We start from the raw sequence: 12,504 nt of genomic DNA on the forward strand, positions 1-12,504 counted from the left end.
AAACTAAGTTAAAAAGTAATATGTATCCATAAAAAGAATTTATTAAAAACCCAAAACCATAATAAATACGTAATATATACAGTTATAAATATCTATATAATAATAGAAATAATATGATAATATTATTATTTTTATTTTTTTTCATTATGGATATAGTTTTATAAAACAAAAAAAGTAAAACAAGAATATAACAATGGTATAAAATTAAATATAAACTAGTATACATTATTAAATTTATTACTACTAATAACAAAAATAAACATAAGTTTATTCCTAACTTAAAATTAATTTATTTCATTTAATTTAAAAATTAATATAATTATGCTACTTATGTCCTAGAATATAATAAATTTACTTTTTTTATTACTTTTTATAAATATTCACTGCGGTTAATGGAGTTTTTTTCTGGCTGAATACATTGGGGGGGGGGGAGAGAATGAATATTGTATTAAAAATTCTTAAAATATTTTCAAAAGATATTTACTTTTAGACTTTTTATTTTTAAAAATAAGCCAAATACAAATACACTATATAAATAAGAATTAAATTTTAAATATAGGAACTTAGTTTTGACACTTATGATATATTATTTGCTGAATATTAATTAACTATTTTCATTATTATGGGAAGAAATTCCATTTTTTTATTAAAATTCATTTGTAGATTATATTATATACTAATTGGATATATGCTATTATTTTGATTAATAATTTTTTTTTGCAGATTTTAATTATTGTATGTATGTATAAATTTCTTTATTAAAATAAATTTTTTGAAAATATAAAGTATTTATAGAAATTCTATATGTTTATGATTTTTTAAATACCTGCTATCAAAAGCATAAATTATAAGGATTTTGTAATTAAAATAATAAATATGTAAAATATAAATTTAATAAATAATAGATAATTCTTAATTATTATTGTATTTAATAATTTCTTAGATTATGATATTATAAATTATAAAAGTTCATAATATATTGTTTATATATAGAATTTTAAGTTTAATAAAATTGATTATTTTTAATAAATTTATAAATACATTTACATAATTATTATGAATTAATAGTATTATATAATAATAATTAAATATTTATTAACATTTTAATTTTTATATATTTATGTCATTTTTTTTAAAAAAAATTCTAGTATTTATTACTTTGTATATATAATTTATATATAAATATATATGTATATTTTTTTTTCAGTGAACAATAAATAATTTTATTTTATTTATTTTATATCAATAATAGTCTTAAAAGATATTTTTTTCCTATTAATGGTTATAGTTTAAAATTAAATCATTATGCTAATAGAATAATTATTATTAATACCTATTCATATCATCATCTTATATTATACTATTAAAATAATTAAAGTTTTATTAAATATTATTATTATTATTACTATTATTATTAATATTATTATTATTATTATTATTATTATTATTATTATTATTATTATTATTATTATTACATTATTCTAAGAAATCTTCGTAATTTTAATATTATAAATTTAACTCTTAATTAAGTTATACATTGTCCTCAATGTATTTATTTTTTATATCAAATTCACTTATTGGATAAATTTGATATCTTTTATTTTTTAATTACCTTACATATTTTAATTATTATTTAAATTAATTCTTGACTAATTTTATTATTATAATCCTGTATTTAATTAATTTAATATGCTTGGATTTACATATTTTCTATGTTTTTATAAATATTATTAGCTCATACTTTTTTTCAAATGCATTAATTGACTAGTTTTTATTGGATCAGAATTGCACCTTAGTTTTTCTCTTAATATTTTATTTGTACTTAAGCATTTTTTTTACTAGTATTCTTGTGTTTTTGTAGCCGAATTATATTGTTTTTTTTTTCGAGGATAGTTTTTTATTATAGTAAAAGGTTTTTTGTGACAAGGTAATTAATTATTCATATTTTTTTTATTTTTAATTTTTTTTATTTTATTGTTTTTTGCTTTTTTTTTATAATTAAAATAAATCTAATATTATTGACTTTTTTATTTTTTTACCACACTAAAAAAATTATCATTAATATCATTAATTTAGTTTATTTTATATATATTAGAGAAGCTTATTAATTTTATTATATATAAATAAATTATTTTAATATCTTTTTTTTTTTTAAGTATCCTATTTTCTCCAACTTTTTTAATAAATGAAATTCAAAACATTATAAAAAATTATTCATTTGTTTTTCTTATTTTTTTATTTTTTTTTAATTTTAATTTATCTTTTTCTTGCATGTTATTAATATAAAAATCAATGTATTTTTTTAAAATAATACTTATTATTTTTATTTTTTTTCCCCACCCCAAAATATTATAAGACAAATTTATATATTTGATTCATGTATTTTTTATCATTTAAATTATTGAATATTTGATTAAAAATATTTTTATTTAATTTAATCAAGACTTTTATTATATACGTATAATAAAAAATAAATTTTAATAAAAATAATATGAAAATGTTAAAAAAGGAATGTTTAATTATATTTATTTATTAAAATTCAATTCGAATTATTTCTTTAAATGAGTTTATAAAATATTTTTATATTTTATAAATATTATTATTTTTGTAAAATAAAAGTTTTTCAAATAAATATATTAATTTTTTCTCTTTTTAAAAATATCTATTACATTTATTAGAAATTAAAAATAGCATAACGCAAAAATAAAAATAAAATCATATTTCTATAATATTTAGATTAAATATTTATAGTTTAAATAATTAAAAAAAAACATTATTATTTAAGATATTTTAAATATTTTATAGCTTTGTAATAAATAATTATTAGATTTACATAAATTTATATTATAGTTTTAAACTATTTTAAAATTTTAAAAAATAAAATTTTATTTTATTTTTTTATTAATTTTTCTAATGATTTTTTTTTTTATTTTTTACAAAAAAAAAAAAAAAAAAAAAATTATAATTTTTAATTTTTTTTTTTTTTTTAAATTAAAATAAATAATGTTTTTACCTTAATATAAGTATTTTTAAAGCATAGAATTAGTTTTTTTTTTTAATGAAAAAAAGATTTAATATTTTATATTATATATTTTATTTGTATGTAAATAAAATTTTTATTTTTTAATAGAAAGATATAAAATTAAATAATGGTAAATGATATTTATTAATATATATATATAAAATGAATAAAGTTAAAAGATTAATAAATATCAAATAGAAAATAAAAATGGAGTTAAAGATAATAAGATATTAATATTTAATTATTTTTATAACTATTTAAATTATTATCTTTTTTTTATTTTTTTAATAATAAATATTTTTTTTTTTTTATATTAAAAAATATTTTAAAACTCTTAATAAAAAGAGATTAATAATAAAATTAGGACAATTTATAAACTAATCACTAATAAAAAATTTAAACATACAAATATATTGATAATTTTTATTATCAATAAAATAAGAAATTAAATTGGTAGATGATTATAAAGAGACTATTTTTTAATATTTTTGTTAAAACTTTAATAGATACAAATTATTATAATATAGCTAAACTATTATAAATGGTAATTAAAGATATTAATAGTTAATTTAATAATTAATTATATAAAATAAAAATCAATTAATAATATAAATTCTAACATATTTATTTTAGTATATATATTAATTGAAACTTTATTATTAATAGTTATAAATATCTAACATTTATTTATTGCAATAAATAAATTAAAATTTAATATTTATATTATAATTAAAATTAACTAATTAACTTTATTAAAAATAAACAAAATAAAACAAACGTAAAAATAAAAAAACAAAAACTTAAATCTCATTAAAAATATAAATAAATTTTCCCTAAAAATAATATAAAAAAAAATACGACTATTATGTAAATTGAAATTGGTAAATATTGTCATGTTTGTAATTTAAATGATTTTTTACCAATTTAGTGTATTTAATGTGGTAATTATTTTTGCAAAAAGCATAATTTTCCTGATTAACATAATTGCTAAAATTATAAATAATAGCAAAATAATATTCAAATTACTAAACATAAAAATAAATGTCCTGTTAAAGGATGTAAAGAAAGTATTAGTATTTCAAATTAATTTTAATGTTAAGAATGTAAATTAGTTGTTTGCTTAAAACATAGATTTCATGATTCACATATTTAAAATAAGGTAACTTAAAAAAATGTAACTAAAGAAGTTAAAAAGAATAAATTTATTATGTTTTTTTGCTGTGGTTCATATAAACCTAAAAAATAAATTAATAAATGAATTTTTAATATATATATTCGAATTCTTAATATATTTATTCTTGTTAATAATAATATATAAATATAAAAAATTAATTTTTGTTTTAAATAATTATAATATTTTATATTTTTCTTGAATGTATAATAAATTAATATAATAAGAAATAATTAAATTAAATGAAAAAATTTTATTCTATAAATATTTATAGAAAAATTTATTATTTTTTTTTAAATTAAAAAAAAAAAAAAAAATTCAATTTTTCAACAAATAAACAATCTATAAATATATAATTAAAAATAAATAAATGATTTATATATTTTTTAAATATATCTTATTTCTTATTTAATAATAATAAAAAAAAACTCAATATAAATATAAAAACAAAAAAAATACTCAAATAAAAATAAATCAATTAAAAAAAATAAAAATTCAAATAAACAAAAAAATCAATGAGTTATAATTTCATAGATTATATAGAAACTAAAGAAAAAAAAATACATAATTAAATTTCATTTGACGACATTTTATCTGATCGTTTATAATTAGGAAAATATTAAATAATCGTAACAAAAAAAATAAAAAATACATTCAAAAATATTTATAAAAAAAATAAAGATGTTTTTCCTTTTATCTTTTATATAATTTGTTGATGGTTCTGAAAATTTCTTTATGACAATTCTTGTCCAAATATTAAAAAAAGAATGGAATTTAAATTCAATATAAATCGAATTATTAGGTTCATTATACTATATAGGTCTTTTTTGTGGTGCAATAGTAGCCGGTTTCGCCTGCGACTACTACGGTCGTCGCAAAACGACTCAATTCGGTAATTTTGTAACCTTAATAACTGTTATATGGACTGCTTTTGCCTAAAACTTTATTCAAATGTGCATTATAAGGGCCTTATATGGTTTTGTAGTAGGCTTTACTATTCCCATAGGTTTAATAATATCAACAGAAATTTGCCCTAAAGAAATACGTGGACGAACACTGATTATAATCGAAAGCGCGCACCTATTAGGGAAGTTTTATTTAATATTTTTGTGTTTTATTTTCCTAAAAAGCCTCGAAGAAGGTAATTGGAGAGGAATCGCAGTTTGTTAATTAATCCCGATATTTATAATGACATTAGGCTGTTTAATTTATATGGAAGAAAGTCCTCGATATTTATTAGCCCAAAACAGACTCGAGGAAAGCATAAAAGTGATAAATAAAATCGGAAAAATGAACCACAACTAAAACTGGGTAAATATAACAGAAAACGAAATCGAAAAATTATAAAATTGGTAAATTTAAGCCTTCCAAAATATCAAAAAAGCCTCATTTTTCGACCTTTTTAAAGGCTATAATTTATCTATTACATGGAGATTATCAGTTGCTAACTCAAACACTTAGTTTCTAGTAGCAGGCTGTTCTTTTATTATTCCTTTTATTTTCCATAGCGAAGGATTTGGCCTTATAGACTTCTTTTATGCTACTTTAGGTGAAATCCCGGCTTCTTTTGTAGTTTATGCTCTAATAGATACTTAAAAAGTCGGAAGACTAAAAATTATTTAATTATCTTTATTTTTATGTTGTTTGTCAACATTATTTATTTACTTTTTTTAAGAAAAAATATTAGTTTTTGGCCTTGCGGGTCTACTTTTTTTCTCCAGATTTACCACTTTGGCTTCCGCACCATTAATTGGTGAGTCATATGATACTTTATATAGGTCAATGGGATTAGGATTTTGTGCCGCAATGGGTAGATCAATTGGAAGTCTTGCTCCTTTTGTAGTTTATGAAGTTTTCTTGTGGAATAAATGGAGCGTATTTTTGATTTTCACTGGGTGTATTTTTGCAACTTTAATAATGTTTGTTATGTACCCGGGAGAAAAAACTAATTCTAATTTAGATGCAGGATAAATTGATGAAAACTAAAATAATATTAAAAATAAATGATTTATTTTATATGAATATGTACATATGTAAATTATTTGCTTATTTTACTTTAATAATAATGGAATTTATAAAAAAACAAAAATTAAATAGTATTTATTTAATAATAAAAAATGTAATTTTTTTTTAAAAAAAAATTAATATATTAAAATTAAAATATATGATATTAATTATATATAAATTAAGATAATAAAAGAATATATATTTTAGAGTATAAAAATAAATATAAATATAATATTAACAGTAATTAAAAACTAAAAAAAATTCCAAAAATAATAAAAACAAAAAATAAAAAATATAATACTCAACTATTTTTATTTAAAAAAATAACAATGCAAGTAATATCATCTCTACAAAAGCTTTCCTAATAAAAAAATAAAGATTATTAAAAATAATATTTATACAATTTGTATAGAAAAAAATAAATAATAAAATATAAATTATAATAAATGAAATATAAATAAAAAAATTAAAATATATAATAATTTAAAAAAAATACATATAATAATAATAATAATATATGTAAAATATATTAATAATATATATATAAATATATAAAATAAATAATACGAATATAAAATGTATAATATAAAATATTAAATTATACATAAAATAATATTTAATATATAAAATTTTAATATTTATTTATATATATAATATTTTATTATAATAAATTAATATACAAATTTAAATTATTTATTTAATAATTTTTAAAAATAATATTTTAATAAATAATTAACCTTTTTCCATGATTTTATAGATTCAATCATTAATTTTTCAGCTGCTAAATCGCAATCTCCTTTATTATAAAACTATCCAACAATATTAGTTACCTATAATCAATATTTTTTTAACATATTATTCTAATTTTATAAAAAATTAAATATATATTACAAACTAATCATTTAAATGTTCCCAAACTCCATCTGAAGCCACAATAATAAATTTATCTTCATCTTAAATATCCATTTCATATATTTCTACCTTTTTCATAACCCCCCGCAAAAAAATAAATATAAAAATTACAAAAATATTTATATACCTGGTTCACAAATAACTCCTGCAATAGCAGCTGCTTTATCACCTAAACTTCTTGTCATTGCTAAACCTGGAATATCATTTTTAAATTACCAAACACGAAGTGGCCCTATTGGTTATCCACTTAAATCTATTTCATTATTTTTATTTTATTTTATTTTTGAATAATAATATTAATTTTATTACCTCTTTGTTATTATATACGTCCTCCAGCTTTTAATATTCTGAACTTTTCTCTTTCTAAGTTTGGTTTGTGGTCTGTGGATATATTTTGAAAGAAGAAATTGGATGCTCCTTTTGTTTATTTGCCTACTATGGCTCTAGAATCACCTGCATTAGAGCAATAAAGTTTATTTTCATGAATAAAAACTGAAACAAATGTTGAACCACTTAAATACGAGTCAATATTACTTTGAAAGATTTCCTAATTTGTTTATTTTGTAGCACTAAGTATGGAATTTTTGATATAATCAGGTGTTATTTAAGTATCGTTTTCTTTTAAGTATTTATAAAGAATTTTAGGAAAATTATTTTTTATATATTATGATACTAGATGTCCATATTCACCTACATATATATATATTCAATTAAAACAAAAAAAAAGGCAAAAATTTAAAAACCATGTCCATCACAAACTGAAAATTAATAAATATTAATTTCTTATAGAATTTTAGGAATCAAAATAGCTGTATCTTAATTTATTTTTGTCATCCTTTAAACTGTACATCCTGCTTTTGTTCTCATTTAAAAATTTAAAAAATTAACTTAACCTCCCTTTTATTTTTTTTTGTTATATATAATTAAAAATAAAGAAGCTTTTTTTTTATTTATTTTAATGTTTTTTACAAGTTATTCAAATTTACCTAAAGTATTATTATTATTAGAATTATTTAATTTTTAATTTTATTGTTATCCTTTTCCTATCGTACTTTAAAATAATTAGCTATTATTAATACTTAAATTATATGGAATTTGTTTTTTTTATTCATAATTTTAATATTATTGTCTTGGATTATATATATTTAGAGATGGAAGTTTGCTTTTTGTTTCAGAATTAGAAGGAGTTATTTATTAATTTTATTTTATTTAAGGAGTACATAAAATTTATTACTATAAATCTGGAAATTTTTCACTTTATTTAAATATATATATATATATATATATATATATATATATATATATATATATTTTATTTTATTTTTCTTTATATATATATACTTTTTATTGTTTTGAGTAATATTTCGTTTATTGTTTATTACTTTTTTTTATATAAATAAATTTGAATTTTATTTATTTTTATTTTTATTATTACTATTATAAGGATTTGATTTTATTTCTCTTTTTGCTATTTAATCATAATTTGGCTTTTTATTTATTATTTATCCAATTAATAATTTTTTTTTGTTACTAATTATAAAGAATTCTTTGCTGTTTAAGGTTATAATTATAATTACTAATTTTAATTACTTAGCCTGTATTTATTTGCATATAAGCTATTTAAATTATATTGGTATTAACCATGATAAATGTTTCTGCTCATTTATTTATAATATTATTTTTATTTTTTTTAATAAAAAATTATATATTAATTTATGTATAAAAATTTATGATTTAATTTGTTTTAAGAAAAAAAAAAAAAAAATTTTTAATTTGTTTTATTATTATTATTATTTTTCTAAAATTCCTTTATTTAAAATAAGATAAAATATTATATGTTATGTTAGCATAATATAATAATCTAAAATTATAATAACTAATAATATTGTGATCAATAAAATAAATAAATAAAATAAAAATTAATTTAATATAAGCTAAGTAAAATGATAAATTTAAAGCAAATAAAAAGTTATAATATATTATTTATTAAATTTATATTCCTAATAAAATTCTTATTATATATTATAAATTTTATTATAAAAAAAAAATAGATTTATATTAATTTTAATTAAAAATAATATATATTTATTATTAATATAATTAATTCAAAGCAGTTAATTTATATATCAATTTCTAACAAATTAAATATTTTAATTAATAATTAATTTAGTTATAATTTATTTATTAATTCAAAAAATTATATATATAATATAAACTTATTACATAATCATAATATATTTTTTGTTTAATAGAGTTTTTTTCAAAAAATTTAAAAATTTGTTTTTTAATTAAATATTTTTAAATTCAAATAATTTTTATTTGAAAAAATAAATATTTATAGTTAATAATATATATAAAAAACGATTTAAATTTAAAATTGCATTTTTTTTTTTATCTTCTTAAGTAAACATTAAATATATTAAAAATTAAATATATTAATAATAATTATAACAAAAAATCAACTTACAAATATATTTAAAAATAAATAAAAAATAAAAATAATAATAAAAAAAAATCAACAATAAATATAGTAATATTTTATTAAAAAAAATAAAAAAAAAAAATGAATTTATAAAATATTTAAGAAATATAAGTAAATTAAAATCAAAATGATAAAGTTATTTAAGATTTAAAAAACTAAAATTATAACTTATAATATTAAGTAAAATATTATATATAATATTAAAAATTTGTTTAAAATAAAAAAAATATTATTAATAACAATATTATATTAAGTTAAAATCAAAAGAATAAAAATGGAATAAAGAATAAGCTATACTTTAATAATAAATAGAATTATTTTAAATATAAATAAATGAAAGTAAAACAAGAAACGAAAATCTACAAAAAATGAATGAAACATTCATGAAAGCACTAAATGAATATACATTAGACCCAAATAATTGTCAAGTAATTAAAAATTAAATTATGTATATATTTTTTAAATAAAATATATTATATATATAAATATGAATATATTATTAACATTAAATATTATTATGTATATATTAATAAATTTAATCAAAAAAATAGAATTTTTAAAATATTTATAAATAATTTTTATTACTTATATTCAAAATCAAAATTATTATTATGTATAAAATGTTAAAAAAAAAAAATTATTAAAATATATATACATTATAAAATTTTTAATATATAATATAATTATATATTTTTTTAAAAAAAAGAACAAAGCATGGAAGGAACTATAAAAATTAATATAAGATAAATCATATTGTGAATAAGATGTAGAATTAAAATTATAAAAATATATAAAAATTATTTCTGAATTACAAAATTAAGTAAAATTTATATATATTATATATTTATATAAAAAAAATATAATGTTTATATATATATATATATATATATATATATATATATATATATATATATATATTATATTTAATTTATAGAATGATGAGCTTAAAACACAATTATAAGATATTTAATAATAATAATAAATAAAAAACTAAGAATAATTTTAAATTTAATAAAATTTATATTTTACTATTAATGAATTATAAAATTAATTATTTTAACAAAAAGAAAAGTTATATTTTATACTTATATAATATTTTTATGTATTTGATTTTATTTATATATAAAATAGTTAATTGAAAGAAGAAAATACCTAATATTAATTATCATAATTATTAGAATCAAGACGTTCTAATATTATGATGAAAAATTAAATTTAAGAAAATTTAACTTATTAAAATAAAATATTAAATTTAGAACTATAGAATTAATAATTAATAAAATAATAAATATCAAAAAATGACAAATCAAATAAACAAATATAATTTTATATATAATAACCTTCTTTTTAATACTAAAGTTAGACTTTAAATAATACACCAATAGATAATTAGGATGTATATATTTAATTATTTTAAATTATTTTTATTTTATTAAATAAAATAAGCATTTTGACGATTAAATGAGTGGAATTGATGAAAAATAAATAAAAAAAATTGGAATAAATAATTCTTCTTTAAATATTAAAAATAAAAACTTTTTAAACTAATAAAATTCTTAAATTAATTTACACAGTAATAATAATTCATAAATATAGATAAGTAATTATATGTTAGAAAGTGAGAACGATTTAAATATAAGTCAAAAAATCCAAAAATAAGTAACTTTTGAAGGAGTTATTTTACAAAAGAAGCATTCTTAAAATCTGAATTAATCCTCTAAAAAATATAATGAACGTTAAAATGTTATATCTTTCTAAAATTAATTAAAATAATCTAAACTTTAATAATCAAATTATAATTCTAATCTTGAATTTTCATAAATAAGTAAAAATTGTTAAGAAAATTATGAAGGTAGATAAATTTTGGAAGAAAAAATTAAAAATTTAGAAAATGAAATATAAAACTATATATAAATAAATAGTAAAAAATTAAACTAAATTCCTATTAACTACCTTGTTAAATAAGTAATGAAAGAATTATAAGACAAAAAACTTAATTTATTAGTTTTATAATTGCCTAATGATTAAAAAGAACTAGTTCTTAAATAAGAAGTATAAAATATTATTGATAAAATAATTATAAATCCTTTGAAATAAAGTTCTTTGGAAAATTCAATTGTTGATTAAAGTATTAAAATAATAATTTTATTTTTACTTTATTTAATTTTAAAAAAAAATAAGAAAAAAATTTAAAAGAATCAATCTCACCAAGATTATTTATGTCTTAAAATAATAATAGTAATTATAAATTAAATTAAAAATTTGAAACTAGAAATAAAGAAAACACTGCTGTTTAATTAAAAGAAAAAATTGGATTACTCAAAAATAGTTAATTTTTTAGTAAAGGAAAAAGTTAGTCCAAACCAGTTTATGTTTTATTATAAAATTAAATTTTATAAAATTAAAATAATATTTTATAGGGTAAAAAAACTATATTTTTTAAATGAAATTATACTATTTAGTTAAATGAAAATTGATTTTAACTTTTTATTAAAAAATTTTTTAAATATTTTATTTTATAATATAATTTATGTCTATTATTTTTAAAATAAAAATTTATAAAAGAAATATTATATAATATTAAAAGATTTTTAGATTTAAAATTTATATAAAAAACAAATAAAGATATAAATATTTTTATAATTAAATATTAATATAAAAGTTAGTATTATTAAACTATAAGAGAAAATTAAATATAAATTTTAATAAATAATAAAAAATTTGATAAAGTTTAAATAAAAAAAAAAAATATTATAAATAAAAAAAAAAAATCTATTTAATTATATATATAAATATATATATATCTATATATTTAATTATTTTAATATATTATTCATTTTTTATTTTATCTATTTGTATATAAAACTTTTATTATTATTATCTAATATTTTTAACTTTATTTTTATCTTT

At 14.5% G+C, this 12,504-nt stretch overlaps 2 protein-coding genes across 2 annotated transcripts, besides 27 other annotated features; one reads left to right on the forward strand and one right to left on the reverse strand. All coding sequences in view use genetic code 6, as the record gives it.

The window, feature by feature from the left end:
* Window positions 1-1,388: 1,388 nt before the first annotated feature.
* Window positions 1,389-1,474: a microsatellite.
* Window positions 1,475-1,942: 468 nt separating this feature from the next.
* Window positions 1,943-1,983: a microsatellite.
* A 583-nt stretch (window positions 1,984-2,566) lies between these two features.
* Window positions 2,567-2,615: a microsatellite.
* Window positions 2,616-3,292: 677 nt separating this feature from the next.
* Window positions 3,293-3,349: a microsatellite.
* Window positions 3,296-3,349: a microsatellite.
* Window positions 3,350-4,278: 929 nt separating this feature from the next.
* Window positions 4,279-4,320: a microsatellite.
* A 293-nt stretch (window positions 4,321-4,613) lies between these two features.
* Window positions 4,614-4,681: a microsatellite.
* Window positions 4,635-4,710: a microsatellite.
* Window positions 4,642-4,709: a microsatellite.
* Window positions 4,711-4,777: 67 nt separating the features above from the next.
* Window positions 4,778-6,200, forward strand: IMG5_099160 (major facilitator superfamily protein, putative; the record flags this gene model as incomplete). The annotated part of the gene is made up of 2 exons (XM_004035392.1): window positions 4,778-4,822; window positions 4,875-6,200. Exon 2 carries the CDS (start codon window positions 4,875-4,877, stop codon window positions 6,198-6,200), a length of 1,326 nt encoding a protein of 441 aa, XP_004035440.1. The 5' UTR covers window positions 4,778-4,822.
* Window positions 6,201-6,446: 246 nt separating this feature from the next.
* Window positions 6,447-8,488, reverse strand: IMG5_099170 (protein phosphatase 2c, putative). The gene is made up of 8 exons (XM_004035393.1): window positions 8,454-8,488; window positions 8,082-8,367; window positions 7,856-8,009; window positions 7,422-7,802; window positions 7,240-7,365; window positions 7,092-7,177; window positions 6,938-7,030; window positions 6,447-6,561 (listed from the first exon to the last, which is right to left on the reverse strand). The coding sequence occupies exons 3-8, from the start codon at window positions 7,977-7,979 to the stop codon at window positions 6,502-6,504; spliced, it is 870 nt and encodes a 289-aa protein (XP_004035441.1). The 5' UTR covers window positions 7,980-8,009; window positions 8,082-8,367; window positions 8,454-8,488; the 3' UTR covers window positions 6,447-6,501.
* Window positions 6,615-6,695: a microsatellite.
* Window positions 6,654-6,736: a microsatellite.
* Window positions 6,690-6,766: a microsatellite.
* Window positions 6,709-6,753: a microsatellite.
* Window positions 6,713-6,759: a microsatellite.
* Window positions 6,814-6,903: a microsatellite.
* Window positions 6,900-6,934: a microsatellite.
* Window positions 8,378-8,423: a microsatellite.
* Window positions 8,489-9,132: 644 nt separating the features above from the next.
* Window positions 9,133-9,216: a microsatellite.
* Window positions 9,156-9,208: a microsatellite.
* A 176-nt stretch (window positions 9,217-9,392) lies between the features above and the next one.
* Window positions 9,393-9,430: a microsatellite.
* An 86-nt stretch (window positions 9,431-9,516) lies between these two features.
* Window positions 9,517-9,551: a microsatellite.
* A 37-nt stretch (window positions 9,552-9,588) lies between these two features.
* Window positions 9,589-9,638: a microsatellite.
* Window positions 9,589-9,648: a microsatellite.
* Window positions 9,593-9,637: a microsatellite.
* A 579-nt stretch (window positions 9,649-10,227) lies between the features above and the next one.
* Window positions 10,228-10,282: a microsatellite.
* Window positions 10,283-10,422: 140 nt separating this feature from the next.
* Window positions 10,423-10,517: a microsatellite.
* A 1,771-nt stretch (window positions 10,518-12,288) lies between these two features.
* Window positions 12,289-12,365: a microsatellite.
* The last annotated feature ends 139 nt before the right edge of the window (window positions 12,366-12,504 follow it).

This window comes from Ichthyophthirius multifiliis (genome assembly GCF_000220395.1).
Source record: "Ichthyophthirius multifiliis unplaced genomic scaffold scaff_1120509250841, whole genome shotgun sequence".
In the NCBI taxonomy this organism is placed as follows: domain Eukaryota; phylum Ciliophora; class Oligohymenophorea; order Hymenostomatida; genus Ichthyophthirius; species Ichthyophthirius multifiliis.